This window comes from Anolis sagrei, chromosome 10 (assembly GCF_037176765.1).
Source record: "Anolis sagrei isolate rAnoSag1 chromosome 10, rAnoSag1.mat, whole genome shotgun sequence".
Classification (NCBI taxonomy): Eukaryota; Metazoa; Chordata; class Lepidosauria; order Squamata; family Dactyloidae; genus Anolis; species Anolis sagrei.
In genome coordinates, this window is record NC_090030.1 from 15615698 (window position 1) to 15632595 (window position 16898).

A 16898-nucleotide genomic window follows, 5' to 3' on the forward strand; every position below is an offset into this window, starting at 1 on the left:
CAGTGGTTCCCTGTTCCTAGCTTTTAAATAGACAGTTGGTTCAGCAACCATGCTGTTGTACATTCGTTCAGTCGTCTCCGACTCTTCGTGACCTCATGGATCAGCCCACGCCAGAGCTCCCTGCTGGCCGTCACCACCCCCAGCTCCTTCAAGGTCAGTCCAGTCACTTCAAGGATGCCATGCATCCATCTTGCCCTTGGTCGACCCCTCTTCCCTTTACCTTCCACTTTCCCCAGCATAATTGTCTTCTCTAGGCTTTGCTGTCTCCTCATGATGTGGCCAAAGTACTTCAACTTTGTCTCTAGTATCCTTCCCTCCAGTGAGCAGCTGGGCTTTATTTCCTGGAGGATGGACTGCTTGGATCTTCTCGCAGTCCAAGGCACTCTCAGAACCTTCCTCCAACACCACAGTTTAAAAGCATCTATCTTCCTTCGCTCAGCCTTCCCTAAGGTCCAGCTCTCACATCCGTAGGTTACTACAGGGAATACCATGACTTTGACTATGCAACCATACTCCTTCTATATTTTGGTGAGCTAGTCTGTAGTGGAAGTGTCATTGTTATAATTTGGCTGAGCAGTGTGGGGATTATAATTCTATATTTCCATGTCTGATAAATCGATTTTAAAAATCTCACCACTACTTGTGTTCTTCGTTATAAAGACTATAAAGAAAGTATATCACTATTAATGAAAAGATACAATCCAAGCACAATGCATCTATGAGAGAGATGCAGCTTCATGAGGTAAGCCCTATCCAAGTGCTGAAATTGTGCTTTTGTGTGATAAAGCCCAAAGAAAAATGAGAAAATGCACTCCATTTTTAAAAAAACGTTGCTGTCTTACAATACTATGTCTACCATAGGAAGGCAATTGTCATCAGCTTACCAACTTCATTGCTAATAACAGTGTCAAATATCACGATGTAACTGAAATGTTGTTTTTGCAAAGTGCATGGCCAATTTTGAAACCTTCAGGTTAATACACTCCTTTCTCCAAATGAGAAACAGAGAAAGAACAGATAATTGCCTTCAGATTAGATAGAATCAATTTCAGTTAGCAAATAATGCACTGGTCCTTATTTTCCTGCCAAGGGACCTCAGATTTCACCTATATCTATTGGTAATTTCTCGCTTTAATTACCAGAACGAAGAGCAAAATGATTTGTGTTTATTTCACACTTACTTTCCATCATTTGTCTCTCTGCCTGTTATGTTGAAGTTGCAAACTCATTTCCAACTATTTTCTTTTTGGCGGGTTGGATACTGTTCTGTCTCATAGAGTGCATTTAAATTATCTACTGATCTACTATTTTCTTTTAATAGCTCAAGGTGAAGTATGTGGATGTGGCTGTGCGCAGAGGAAGGGAAAGAAAACATCTCTCCAAATTGGTTCATTAAGCATTTGGAATGTACTTGAGGTCAATAAGCCAAAGGCCAATAGACCTTGGTTCTGCAAAATTTGTTCAAAAGATGCTGATTCCAGCTTTTGATCATTTTCCCATGATGCACTGAACTTTTAAAAACTTCCCATGGGACCAGGTTTTTCCACTTTTTGTGTGTAACTTGAGAAACTGCAAGTCGCTTTTGGTGTGAGAGAACTGGCCATCTGCAAGGACATTGCCCAGGGGTGCCTGGATGTTTTATCATCCTGTGGGATGATAAAACATCTCATGTTCCCCTCCTGGGAAGTTGGAGCTGACAGATGGGAGCTCACCCCACTCCCCAGATACGAACATCAGACCCCGGTGATGCAATGGGTTAAACCCTTGTGCCAGCAGGAATGAAGGTCAGAGGTTCAAATCTGGGGAGAGTGCCGATGAGCTCCCTCTCTCAGCTCCAGCCGAACTTTTAAAAACTTCATATGGAACCAGGTTCAATTTTTTGTGTGTGACTGGGGTGACTTGAGAAACTGCAAGTTGCACTGCAAGTTGCTTCAGTTGTGAGAGAATTGGCTGTCTACAAGGATGTTGACCAGGAAAATGCCTGGATGTTTTACCATCCTGTGGGAGGCTTCTCTCATGTCCTTGCATGAGAAGCTGGAGCTGACAGACGGGAGCTCACCCTGCTCCTCGGATATGAACCACAGACCCCCAGTGATGTAATGAGTTAAAGCCTTGTGCCAGCAGGACTGAAGACCAACAGGTTGGAGGTTCAAATGTGTGGAGAATGCAGATGAGTTCCCTCTGTCAGCTCCAGCTGATCTTTTAAAAACTTCATATGGAACCAGGTTCCATTTTTTGTGTGTGTTGGGGGTGACTTGAGAAACTGCAAGTTTCACTGCAAGTTGCTTCAGGTGTGAGAAAATTGGCCGTCTGCAAGGATGTTGACCAGAAAATGCCCAGGTGTTTTACCATCCTGTGGGAGGCTTCTCTCATGTCCCTGCATGAGAAGCTAGAGCTGACAGATGGGAGCTCACCCCACTCCCCTGATACGAATTGCAGACCTTGGTGACGCAATGGGTTAAACCCTTGTGCCAGCAGGACTGAAGACCGACAGATCAGAGGTTCAAATCTGGGGAGAGCACAGATGAGCTCCCTCCATCAGCTCCAGCTCCCCATGCAGTGACATGAGAGAAATCTACCAGAATGATAGTAAAACATTAAACATCCGGGTATTTTTGGGCAACATCCTTGCAGATGGCCAATTCTCTTACACCAGAAGCAACTTGCAGTTTCTCAAGTTGCTACTGACATGAAAAAAAGACCTCACTTCCCAGATGTGAACCACAGACCTTTCGGTCAGCAGTCCTGCTGGCCCAAAGGTTTATCCCATTGCGCCACTGGGTGCTTCTACCCGGTTCCATGAACAAGAATGACAACAGATGCATGAAATATTGTCCTAAATCTGCATACTTCTGATATGTGGTTGAATGGCAGGACAAACAAGTATACCCTGCGCTGTAGAACGGTGCCATCAAAAGCAAAACAATAACTTAGGAACATCAGCGAAGGATGAAACAAAGATGGGCTTAATGCAGTTTAATTAGATGTTTCAGCTTCCATCCTCTTCAGTAACACCGGTGGGATTTAAAGCGAATGCTGGGAATCAAAGCCATCGCTGTGCGAAGACACAGGTTGAAAGAATTCCAAGAACGGAATTAATGGGCACGTGCAACAACATAGTTTCATATCCCGGGGGAATTGATGTGGTGGGTAAAATGCTATGAGCATGCAGATCTATCATCCTAAAAAGGAGGCCCCTGCTAGCATAGAAGTTGTGGGATTTAATTCTTTACACTGTCATTGCTTAAATATTTGTATTCCACTCATAGATCTATTCACATAACAAAAGTGAAAATATGTATGTATGTGTATGGCTGGGGTGTCCATGTTGTGATGGAGTCTTCGAGTAGTGCTACTACTGGGAGTATTAGGAGGGGAAGCAGCTAATGCATAAGATCAACAGTCCACTTACACAGACAGGCTCCTCTACCTCTACAAACAGCTATAGCTCCCACTACTCAGGAGACACCAATGGCCCTCCCTCCAATGACATTGCAGGTTATAGAGAGTGCCATAAACATGTCCAAGAGCCCTGCCAATGTCCTCCACCAACACCATACTGCCCACCACCCAAGTTAAGGCTTTCAGATGGGGACCATTCCATTATAAATTTTATGTATTTCCTCCTCCACAGACATCCCAGTGTTTCTTACTCTCTCAATTGGCGTGAAATTTGCATTACCCCGCCCACTACCTCTCCAGTAACCCTTTCCTGTTCTTTTCTATGGCAAACGACAAATAGAGGAATTGATGAGTAACAACTTTGAGGAGAATTCACCATGATTTATAGGAGTAGTAGGCACTGGGATGCATAGTTCACCTGCAATCTAAGAGTTCTCTGAACTCCACCAATGATGGACCTGGAACTAACTTGGCACACACAACACCCATGACTAACAAAAAATACTTTGGAAGGAGGAGTTGTAGTTCACTTACATCCAGAGAGCACTATGAACCCAAACAATGATGGATCTGGACCAAACTTAGCATGCATACCTGGTACGCCAAAATGTGAATACTGATGGGTTTTGAGGGGAATTGGCTTGGATATTTTGGAGTTGTAGGTACTGGGATTTATAGTTCACCTGCAATCAATGAGCACTCTGAACTCCACCAAAGATGGAATTGGACCAAACTTGGCACACAGAACTCCCATGACCAGCAAACAATACTGGAGATCTTTGGAGAAAATTCACCATGATTTGGGGGAGTTGTAGTTCACCTACATCCAGAGAGCGCTGTGAATCCAAACATTGATGGATCAGGACCAAACTTGGCACACAAAGCTGACAAGCCAAAATTTGATTACTGGAGGAGTTTGGGGGGAACTTATCTTCCTTTCTAGGAGTTGCAGTTCACCCATAACCGGAGAAACTGTGAACTCCAACGATGATGGACCTGAACCAAACGTGGCACACAGAACCGCCATGACTGACTCAACCAACTGGGGGGCTGACTCACCATAGTGGGAGTTGTAGTTTACCCTACAGCCAGAGAGCACACTAAACCCCATAGATGATGCATCTAGAGCAAACTTGTACTGATGGAGTTTCTCAGGGTTAACCTGGCATGATGTGAGTTGTAGTTCACCCACAACCTTATGCATTTTGTGCAATTAGAACATTGACTTTTTCAAAAAACCCAGGCAACGCCAGCTCCCCAAGCTAGTTATATAATAAAAGTATAATAACACAAATTTTATTTCTTACCACCTCTCCCCAAGATTCGAGGCAGGTGACAATATAATCACAAACAAACAAAAAATGATGAAAACATAGTTTTCCCAGCTTGCACCATGATCCTACCTCGAGGGCTATGAAGTGATGCCTCCGATGCTCGTCCTCCATCTCCGCAGTGGCTCTGGTCAAACGGAAGGCACTGGTCGCCTGTTCCGGCCACAACCTCATAGTTTTTAGCCAGGTCCTTGGTTTCGCTGAGAGATTTCACCTTGTAAACCCTTCTGGTGTTTGTATCGGACAAGTAAAGGGATTCAGACACTGGGTCCATTGCGAGGTAGTACTTGTGAGCGGGGCTTGTGCTAATAAAAGAAGAGAAGAACAACATCACAACACCAACAAGTCAACGAGCCTTCCACATTTGTATGTTTCACTTTTGCAGATTTTATTAATATGGTCTCTTGAGGTGGACTCTATTTTTTTTTCTTGAAAAGGTAACTTCTACTGGAAGTTGACCATAGAGTTATAATAGAAGAAACAGAGTTTCCAAGTGCAAACACAACTCCAGGGCACTCAAGATCTTCCAGGACAAGTCTGTGACCAATTTTAAGTTGACCACAGAGTGATTCCTAGAAGTGTTCTTTTGAGGATGCTTGCCATAGATGCAGGCAAAACGTCAGAAGAGAATGCCTCTGGACCATGGCCATATAGCCTGAAAAAACCTACAACAACCCAGTGATTTCGACCATGAAAGCCTTCGACAATACAGTGTTCTTTTAGTTTAAAAACCCATTGTTTTTTAATTTACTTTTCCCCACACATTCATGGATTTTGGAAAATGGAAATCTCCATAACCTTTTGGAAAATGGGCCTTCATAACCTTTTGGGAAAACCAGGAATCTTTTGGAAAGGCATGACCTTGTCAGATATCATAACCTTTTGTAAAGTATGACCTTCCTGAAAAGAGTTAAAAACTCGCTTGAGTCAACTTTCTTGTTACTGGTAAATATCCACTACCATTCATGCAAGGCATTTAGGTTTCTGAGCTGTTAGACTTATATACCTAGATATCTCTTTGAACTGTTAGGAACAAAGATATGCCAATGCACAAAAATGCACAAAAAACAGCAGCGTTTCAGAAGTGTTTCTTTCAGTTGCCCAAACATCTACTCTCCCTTAAAACATCTTGGTTTAAATCATGCTCTCAAGAGACAAAAATAAGTAGTCTTCTTTAAAAGTAACATAGTTGATTTACTTACAAACTTCATGTATTCAGCATATAAGTATATTGCTTATCAGTCTAGTTACAGATAGATTTGAAGTAGTTTCTCTATACAGATAACACAGGACATCTTTCTTTGAATCTTAACAGTCCTAAGTCCTAAGTATCTCTCCAGTTTGAGAGTCTAATGAAGTCTGTTCTCTAAAGCATTCTGTTTCTACTGACTTCTAAAAAAATATTGTTTCTAAAATGGAGTCTGAGATCAGAACAGTCCCAGATTTGGTCACATGGTCTGCAGTTCATCCTACAACACAGAGTTAAGTAAAACTGCATACCAACACACACACATATAATATAGTGTACCATTACACTCAGACGCTATAAAAATAAAACTAAGATGCACTGCACTCTATGTCTGAGTGAACTGTGGATGTCTTTCTTAAGAAGTTTGAGATATTCAGCAACTGAGGCTATTACAGGCTTTTGGACATCAAAAAAAGGGATATTTATTCTTCAAAGTCTTTGCAGACTTGGCACAGTTCATCAAAATTACGAACAGAACAGTCAATAGATGAAACCACAGAGAAATTCTTTCTTTCCCTTCTCCTCCAGTCACTGAGTTAACTTTTCCCCAGAAGGCAGAGAAGATCCTGGAATCTTTTCACCCTAACCCTAAGCTGTTACTGTTAGAAAAAAGCAGTTTTTTCCCCTATCTATAGCTCAAGGTTAGTTCTGGAGATAAAGCAATGAAGTCTCTCTCTATATATATCTATATAATTCAATTTCTCAATAGGCTTCTCTATCTATAGCTTCTCAATCTCTATCTATAATATCTCAATAAGCTTTTCTATATCTCAATCTTCAATATCTATCTATAATATCTTAATCTCAATTGTACTCACAATGATTTCCCCAGAGCTACCCTGACTAACCACCAGCACATCTGAAGTTCCTTCTCTAAACTAAAATGGCAGGGGAGATTCCAAAATGGAGATCCCTTCCCTGGGAAAAAGGGCGGTCTCTAAACCCAAAAAGATACCTTCTAAGCTAGTAGCTGCAAAAGGTTTGCAGACTGGCTTTCTAGCCTCTGAAATTGTTAACTTTTAGGGCTCTGCAAAGCTGTAGCATTCCTGGGAAAATTGCAAGGGAAAGCAACTTCAAGCAACTGTAAGGTAAAGCAAACCAGGCTCCTGGGAGACGGAACATATAGTAAACAATTTGAATTATATACATAACAAATAACTAGTATAGGAGGCAGTAGTATAGGAGGCAGTAGATAAAATAATAGATTTTAATGTTGAGATAAATGATTTTAGTAATTTTAATGTTTGTGTGTGTGTATAATCTATTTATGTCCCAGCACTGAATGTTTGCCGTTTATATGTTGTGCTCTGCCTTGAGTCCCCTTCAGAATGAGAAGGGAGGAATATAAATGCTTTAAATAAATTCATAAATAATTGTAGAAGGTTGCGATTTCCAACAATGGGGACCCTAAACTCACAACCCCAGTGAATGTGGACAGCTGACACTAATAATTCTGCTCAGCAGTCTGTCTTTCTTCTGGAATTGAAAAATGTTTCTTTGCCTTGGCAATTCAGCTGGTGTGGTGCTTTTTCACGCCAACCATCAAGTGTTAACAATTCAAAATAAAACCCCCAGTTATATAGAAGTGGCAATCCACTGCACAACGAAGCATTCTAGGTGGACACAGAAGAATTACGGAGGCAATGTTCTTCTGTAAGACACTGATGATTATTTCAGGCTTAATGTTTTGCCAATAAGGCAGCTGTGGACGACCAAGAATCATCACAATAATGAGATCTGAACTAGTGTGCCATTATTCACACTCTGAAGTGACTTATTGGGAAGATAAACACATTGGCTTGGCTATGAAGGTGAATTTCCCCTTGAAAAAAGCTTCTTCCGACCATTAAAATAGGAATGGGCAAGTACCCAAGATCCAAGGGCTACGTGCATCTTACGCTAGACCTTGGAGGGCCTCACTCAACAAACTATACCTCTCATATCTGAAAAAAAACAAACCAAAACAAATTCAAACAAAATCTTCTGCTTTTGCTTTTCTCATATACAGTACATTGCTATTATTTGCGTGGAATATTTATACTTGGGTAACCATATACGAGGGTTGAATGAAAAGTAATGCCTCCACCTTCGTTACTTGGGTTTGGATGGGAATATTTTAATAAATCAAACACAGAAATAATCCTTAGAATGTGCTCTTTAACTGCCTCTAGACCATGGCCATATAGCCCGAAAAAACCTACAACAACCCAGTGATTCCGGCCATGAAAGCCTTTGACAATACATTACCATTATTCACTTTTCCACATAATCATCAGACAATTGGATACATTCCTGCCAACAATGAACAGGTTTTCTGAAGCCCTCATGGAAGAAGTCAATACTCTGTTTCCACAACCAGCATCTCACAGTTCTCTCATCCTGGGTACCCACTGTGCACAGATATTACGATAGTCAACTTTAACTTCCACTATTCACTTTCCCACATAATCTCCAGACAATTGGATACATTTCTACCAATGATGTGCAAGTTTTCTGAAGCTGTCACAGAAGAAGTCGACATTCTGTTTCCGCAACCAGCATCTCATAGTTCTCTCAATGTAACCATCATGCACAGATCTTCCAATAGCCAAGCAAAGCAATAATATGACCCACATGTTCTTGTGAAATGTCGATTATGCTTGAAATCTCCCTCTGAGTGATATGACGATTGTCGTGAATCAACCTGTGAACCTTTTGCTTGTGAAACTTGGTGGTTGCTGTCACAGGATGTCCAACTCTTTGTTTGTCATGCAAGTCTGATGTTCCCACCTCAACATCTTTAAACTTATTTGCCCAATGATACGCAGTACTCATATCAACACAATCACCTAAACCGCTTGCATTCTCTGATGAATCTCCTTTGGGGTGACACCTTCTGCTATCAAGAATTCAATGACTGCACATTGCTTAAGTCACATTGACTGACCGTCTGCGCAGGGTTCCATACTTCGCACTTTAACAACACAACCGTTCAATGCTAAGGCTTCCCGCCAAAATGGAACTGTAGAGGAGAGTCTACTGAACAAGCCAGTACCTGCCGCTTACCAGTACTGCCATCTGTTGAGGAGTTACGAAGGTGGAGGCATTACTTTTCATTCAACCATTGTTTATTGTATACTATTCCTAATCAGCCATGGAAACCTACTGGAAGACCTTAAGTGAGACATCTAAGAAAATCCCATGCTCTCACCTTAGTGTGTGATAAGTACAAAATGACTTAAGAGGCACACAACAACAACAACCACAGCAGCAGCAACAACAAAACAGCAATTATAAACAGTTAAAACAGTCCATTATACATCTCACTACTTTCTTCACTCTCAACAGGTAAAATAATGACCCCTAGCTATTTTTGTGAAGTTTATTTAGAACGATGCATTGTCAAAAAAAGACAACACATTCTCTTTGTCTAGGGTCCTCGAGGCTGCTTGAAACACAGCCAAATGGCCTCGGCAAATGCATACGGAGATGGAATAAACCAGCAATAATTTGTGGTGGTTTGGAGAAAGCTTGGTCAGCTTTATTGCAGAGAAATGAGCTTGCAAGAAACAAGAAAACAACCCCAGAATAATCATTAGCCAATAATAAACAGGTTCTTGAGGAAGCAGCCTGAAGAGTGGCTTTCTGCTGGTCAGCATTTCCAGGCGTTTAACTCAAGGTCGTAGTGGAAGAGCCCCCAAGTCTTCCTGGGAACCATCCAATTCTATGTTGGGTTTTGCAAAATACATCTTGGATCAGTGTGTGACCCAAAGGATGTGTCATGTTCCTTTCTTCAAGAATATCTACAAGGATAGTATCTCTAGCTAAAATAAACTTTGATTCGACAGTCAAAATAATTTTATGTTCCAACTGCATGACAATGATAGCATCTTGAGCCTTTAGACCAGTGGTTCCCAATCCATGGGCCATGGATTGGGAACCACAAGACCTAAAATAAAGTCCACAGCCGGGGGTGTGTGTCACCGCTGGAGGAGAGTGAGAGAGAGAGAGAAGGAGAGGGAGAGAAGGAAGGAAGGAGGCTTTTCCAGTGCCATTGGAGGAGAGCAAGAGAGAGGAGAGTCCCCCAAAGTAGTAGTAGTAGTAGTAGTTGGTGTTGTTGTTAGCTCCCATTTGCACACATCAGTTGTAATGGGAAAGCAGCCCTTTGTAAGACCTTGTTCAGTCCCCCAAAGTTGTTGTTATTATTTTACTGCCACAAAAGCACAGTATGTCACAGCATATGAGATCTATATGACGGATTTCGTATCAAAAAATCACAAGTCAAACACTTCCCAAGCGTCTAGAACTGTGTGATGTATTTTCGAATGATGCGTGCAGATCCAAGTAAGGTGGCCTTTTGCAGTTGACAGATTGCGATTTTGTCGATGTTTATTGTTTCCAAATGCCGGTTGAGATCTTTTGGCACGGCACCCAGTACGCCAATGACCACTGGGACCACCTGTACTGGTTTATGCCAGAGCCTTTACAGTTTGATTTTGAGGTCTTGATAGCGGCTGAGTTTTTCCTGTTGTTTTTCCTCATTGTGGTTGTCACCTGGTATGGCGATATTAATAATCCAGACTTTTTTCTTTTCCACAATCGTGACGTCTGGTGTATTGTGTTTCAAAACTTTGTCAGTCTGGATTCAAAAGTCCCACAGTATTTTTGTGTGTTCTTTTTCCACTACCTTTGCAGGTTTTTGATCCCACCAATTCTTTACTGCTGGCAGGTGGTACTTGTGACAGAAGTTCCAGTGAATCATTTGGGCTACAGGGTAGTAGTAGTAGTTGATGTTGTTGTTGTTGTTATTATTATTATTATTATTATTATTATTATTATTATTATCTCCCATTTTCACACATCAGTTGTAATGGGAAAGCAGCCCTTTGTAAGATCCTTTTTAGTCCCCCAAAGTTGTTATTGTTGTTGTTATTGCAATTATTATCATTAGGAACATTTTCTTGGGTCTTGTGCTTCGCTTTTTGTATTTTTTTCAACCTCAGACCCCTCCCCTTCTTTTTTTAACACCAGCATTAACGAAATCCACAAATAATAACACAGCCCAACCAAAACAATTTTTCCTTGGTGTCTTTGTTTTTACACCTGTTCCTGGGGTTATTTGTGGTGCTGATTCAGAAAATTGCATTGGATAGGACTACATCAGCTCTAGATTATTAAGTATGGTTTTCTGTGGGCAAGCAGATGGTGACTACTGAATGGCATATGTTCTGAATCAGAAACTAGAGCTGATGTGGTCTATCCAATACAATTTTCTGAATCAGCACCCCAAATAACCAAACCGAATCTAAAGTTGATCAAAAACTAATTTGTAACCCTTTCGGTACTAATGTTGGAGAGTTCTCCCTGGCCAAAGTGGTCCCTGGTCAAGTGGTCCCTGGTTAAAAAAAAAAGGTTGGGAACCACAGCTTTAGACCAACTCTAAGGTTGCATCTACACTAGAAAAAATGCAGTTTGACACTGCTTTAACTGCTTTGCCACAATGCTATGGAATCTAAAGACTGGTGAGGCATCAGCCCTCTTTGACAGAGAAAGGCTAAGGAACATGTTAAACTACAACTCTCAAGATTCTATAGTATTATCATAGTTAAGACCTTCTAGTGGTGCTTATTTAAGGTGAGCAGTGAACCTAATATTCTATTAGGTTATCAGTTAAAGTGGTGTCAAACTACATTCAATAATACAATACAATACAATTCTTTATTGATTAGTCAATTTTGACCATATCAAAACATACAAAACATACACATACAGTAAAACCATATATGAATACGAGGCATCATGGCCTACTGGCCTGTCAACCCACTCCTAAATAATTGAGCAACTACGAGATAAAAAGGTTAAAAGATTAAAATTGTTTAATTCCTTAAAATAGGGTTAGAGTGGGGGGCATGGGTAGGTAAAACTAGTGGCGTGTCCATATTAAGTTTTTAAGTTTGAGTTTTGTTGATGGCAGCAAGGTCGCCTCTCTCTGCTTCCATCTTCTCACGGATGGCCAGCGCTTTTTGGATAAAAAGGGTCAATTTTAAAATAGAGTTTTTATCTGAGCCCTGAAGGAGGATGTGCAATTTCTCCTTATTCTCTGAATAAGTATGATTCTCCAGCAGAGGCTCTAGGTAGTAAGACCGGATCCTGTTGTAGTAGGGACATTTTAAGAAAAAATGTTCTGAGTCCTCCACTTCTGCATCTACCTCACGACACCCACAGGTTCTCCTCGTGTAGGGAATATTCTGATGTCGTCCCAACTTGGACTTAATGTCGAGCTGCTCAAATCTAGCCCGGGTAAAAAATTTTCTAATATAAAGTGGAAGTATACAAGAGAGGTAATGTTCCATGCCCACATTACATTTAAATTTGGCCAGGTATGGAGTGGCTCTAGCTTGCGCTATGTTCATTAGATCATTTTGTGCAGCAATGTCTAGAGCTCTTTGGTATACAATTGAGCATACCTTTGCCCCAAAATTTGTTAGCTCGTGAGGGGCAAAACCTAACCTACTAACTGTGTGGCCAAATCTGCTAAGCCAAGATAAACTACATTCATTCTATAGTGTAGATGCACACTTAGGAAGCCCCGCTGTCACACTGAATGGAGAGCAATTCTGGGGATTTTAATTCCCAAACATCTTGAGGACCAATGGGAAAGAACTACTCGCTAAGACTTTTCTGCCAGGATTTGGTAGCGTTAACTCTTGTATTCCACTCAAGAGGTAATTACCCACTGGTTTTAATTGTGTGGCTGCAATTACTCTAATTACTTTAATTAATTACTTTAATTAAGGGATTTAAAAATATAATTCAAAGAATATTCACTCCCCGAAATTTGCATTGAGACCACTGTTAGATAAGGAAGGATCCAATAGCCTCCCATTCCTCAGCCATGATTCAAATAGAAAATTGCTCCCCGCCCCAAGAAATTAATTAGGGCTGGTTAATTAGCTAATTAGTTAATTAGGACCAAAATCTCTTTGATGCCAAGGGGAGCTTTCTTTCTTTTGCTGATTGTGAGGTGGCCGGGTAAGGATGCCGTGGCTGTCTTTGAAAGAAAAGACTATTTTCACTTGTAAAACTACAACTCCCAGAATCCCATAGCTTTGAACCATGGCAATTAAAGTGGGGTCAAACTGCACTCTTTTGCATGGTCTGCCAGGGATTTATTTGTGTTTCTTTTTTGACTTGGGTGATGGTTGGAGTTTTTATGTAGTTACTAGCTGACCCTGCCACGCGTTGCTGTGGCCCAGTCTAATGATCTGGAAAATAAAGTAATGAGAATGTGTTGATTTCTAATATATGTAATTCCTTTATGCTTGTGAGTAAACAGTATTTCTTGTTGTTTCTTTGTCAGTGTTGATGTGGAGAGTGTCTGGTTTGCCTACTCTGGAATATGCAACATATCATAGTCCTTCTTTAAGGGTCTCTTTCAAATCTATGATACTATATCTGTGTGTGTGAGAGAGAATCATATCTATCTATCTATATTTATGATTGGATGGCTCTTTGTCAGGAGGGCTCTGATTACATTTTCTTGCCCTGGTGAAGAGAGTTGGACTGGATGGCCTTAAGTATTTTCTATTGGTCATGGGGGTTCTGTGTGGGAAGTTTGCCCCAATTCTGTCATTGGTGGGCTTCATAATGCTCCTTGATTTATGTGAGCTATAAATCCCAGTAACTACAAATCCCAAATGTCAAGGTCTATTTCCTCCAAACTCCATCTGTATTCATATTTAGGCATATGGAATTTTTGTGTCAAGTTTGGTCCAGATCCATCATTGTTTGAGTCCACAGTGCTCTCTGGATGTAGGTGAACTACAACTCCCAAGCTCAAGGTCAATGCCCACCAAACCCTTCCAGTGTGTTCTGTTAGTCATGGAAGTCCTGTATGCCATGTTTGGTTCAAATCCATCATTGGTGGAGTTTAGAATGCTCTTTGATTGTAAGTAAACTATAAATCCCAGTAACTACAAATCCCAAATGTCAAGGTCTATTTCTTCCAAACTCCATCTGTGTTCATAATTGGGCATATGGAATATTCGTGCCAAGTTTGGTCGAGATCCTTCATTGTTTGAGTCCACAGTGCTCTCTGGATGTGGGTGAACTACAATTCCCAAACTCAAGGTCAATGTCCACCAAACCCTTCCAGTTTTTTCTGTTGGTCATGGGAGCCCTGTGTGCTAAATTTGGCCCAATTCCATCACTGGTGGAGTTCAGAATACTCTTTGATTGTAGGTAAACTATAAATCTCAGCAACAACAATTCCCAAATGACAAAATCAATTTTTTTGAATGGAGGACATACATTGGGTTGTTAGGTGTCTTGTGTCCAAATTTGGTGTCAATTCCCCCAGTGGTTTTTGAGTTCTGATGGTATCACAAATGAATATTACATTTTTATTTATATAGATCTATCTATGTGTGGAGGTTTTCTGTGAAAGTTTCTTGTTACCATGATTATTTTTGCAAGAAGACTTATTTTGGCCACTACTTCTCCAGTTGTACTGCACCTATTTTCATCAGTCTGTACTTCAGTTGCCAAGGAAGTTCTAATAGAGGGTCAGGGAGAACCTTGAACTTCCATAATGAAGAGTGATTAGAAGGCGCTTGCAAGATAATGAGCTTGCTAATTAGAGACGGATATTACAAGGGGTCTATTATCCCTCATTGACACTGAGCCCCTTTGAAGGAATTGGTTACAAGCTAGCCGAGTGTAGTTCAGGGACTGGTCATGTTTTTTTGGACAAGCGGAGGAGGAAGAGTGGAAGAAGGGAAGAAGTCTGAAAGCCAGGATGTAGGGATAGAGAGAATGTAAACAAAGGAATAGGACAGGTAAGGCACACTATGTTTGGAGAGGTCAGCTGCTTAAGCAAGGGGCTAAATGACATGCTTTGTTAAAAGTATAGCACACAATTATACTTTACATGAGAATCAGCCTGATATAGTGGTTTTAGAATGGGAGATCAGGGTTTTTAATCCCTGCTTAGCCATGGAAAGCCATACAGTGACCATGGGAAATTTTGGCTGGATCTACACTGCTATATAATCCAGTTTCTGAATCCAAATAATCTGTTTTAGATTATACTAGTGGTCCCCTGCCATGTGTTGCTGTGGCCCAGTCTGGTGATCTGGAAAACAAAGTAATGAGAAGGTGTTGGTTTCTAATCTATGTAATGTCTTCCTGCTTGTGGGTAAACAGTGTTTCTTGCTGTTTCTTTGTCAGTGTTGATGTGGAGAGTGTCTGGTTTGCCTACTCTGGAACATGCAACATATCATTGTCCTTCTTCAGGGGTCCCTTTCAAATTTTTGATTCTGCATCTGTCATATACATATATGTGTGTGTGCAAATGGCTGGATGGCCCTTTGTCAGGAGGGCTTTAATTATGTTTTCTTGCCCTGGTGAAGAGAATTGAACTAGATGGCCTTAAGGCAGCATTTCTCAACCTGGGAAGTCAAGACCCGGGGAGGTCACCAGGGGGGTGTCAGAAGAGTCACCAAAGACCACAAGAAAACACAGAATTTTCTGTTGGTCACGAGGATTCTGTGTGGGAAGTTTGCCCCAAATCTGTTGTTGTTGGTATTCAGAATGCTCCTTGATTGTAGGTGAACTATAAATCCCAGTAACTACAACTCCCAAATCTCAAGGTCTATTTTCCCCAAACTCCCTCTGTGTTTATATTTGGGCATATTAAGTATTCGTGCCAAGTTTGGTCCAGATCCATCATTGTTTGAGTCCACAGTGCTTTCTAGATGTAGGTGAACTACAACTCCAAAACTCAAGGTCAATGCCCACCAAACCCTTCTAGTGTTTTCTGTTGGTCAGGGGAGTCCTGTGTGCCAAGTTTGGTTCAATTCCATTGTTGGTGGAGTCCAGAATGCTCTTTGATTATAAGTGAATTATAAATCCCAGCAACTACAACTCCCAAATGACAAAATCATAATTTTTTGAGTGATGGTCACTCCTTGTGTTGTGAGACATTTTGTTGCCAAATTTGGTGTGATTTCATTCATTGGTTCTTTTGTTTTCAGGGTACTCATTACGCACAGAGCATTTATATATAGATAGATAGATAGGTCTTCACCCTTTCAACCAGAAGGGCCCCTGAATCAAAGCTGGGAGTGGTAATTTGTGGCAATGGCAAAACGTTCTGCGAGATGATTCTTAAATGCTAAATATGTGGCTTGTCCAAATGGACCTTGTATATAATCATTTCTGTAACTCATACCATATGTCATCACTATCCACAGTTGTCTTACCTGTGCCTTGTATCTCTGTTCCTTAAATGGCAGATCCATTTGAGGACCACATTAGAAAGAAAGAAAGAAAGAAAGAAAGAAAGAAAGAATCAAAGTGGTTAGTACTGATTAACACAGTAAAGATATCACTAGGAAGTAAAAGCAGTGCTGCCTATAGTAGCATTTATTTAGAATTTAGTTAAAATATAATCCTCTAGAGCAGTCATGGGCAAATTTCAGCTCTCCGGGTGTTTTGGACTTCAACTCCCACAATTCCTAACAGCCTCAGGCCCCTTCCTTTTTCCCCTCAGTCGCTTAGGGGAAAAAGAAAAGGGCCTGAGGCTGTTAGGAATAGTGGGTGTGCTGTCACACACTAGGTCTGAAATAATGTTTGTTTACAGGACGTCCCTTCTGTATGCCCAACAGGACGCCGGGGTGCCTCAGCTGAAGGGCCCCTTAGATTTCCCAACACAAAGTTCTATTGAGGTCCAAAATAAATTCAACAAAGTTCTTTATTTGGACTTAAATATTCAAACAAATGAATTAAATGCTTTATAACCTTGGAAAACTGGTAGTTTTCTCAATCTGCCAACAAGGGGCAGGCAACTGGTTGTAAACTGTTTCTTTCTTCCTTAGGGAAATCTTTTGACCCCTTTTTGGGCAATCTTTCTTTACCTACCCCCGGCTCCAAGCTAC

General features: G+C 41.0%; 1 protein-coding gene across 10 annotated transcripts in view; it reads right to left on the reverse strand.

Moving 5' to 3' along the window:
- The window catches only part of TENM1 (teneurin transmembrane protein 1), a 453498-nt gene that overhangs the window by 70462 nt on the left and 366138 nt on the right, over positions 1 to 16898 (reverse strand). For all 10 annotated transcript variants that reach the window (XM_067471568.1, XM_067471566.1, XM_067471567.1 and 7 more), the window contains 2 exons: positions 16224 to 16244; positions 4806 to 5038 (listed from right to left, as the gene is read on the reverse strand). In XM_067471568.1, the coding sequence (XP_067327669.1) occupies positions 4806 to 5038; positions 16224 to 16244 (254 nt within the window). The remainder of the gene's footprint in view (positions 1 to 4805; positions 5039 to 16223; positions 16245 to 16898) is intronic.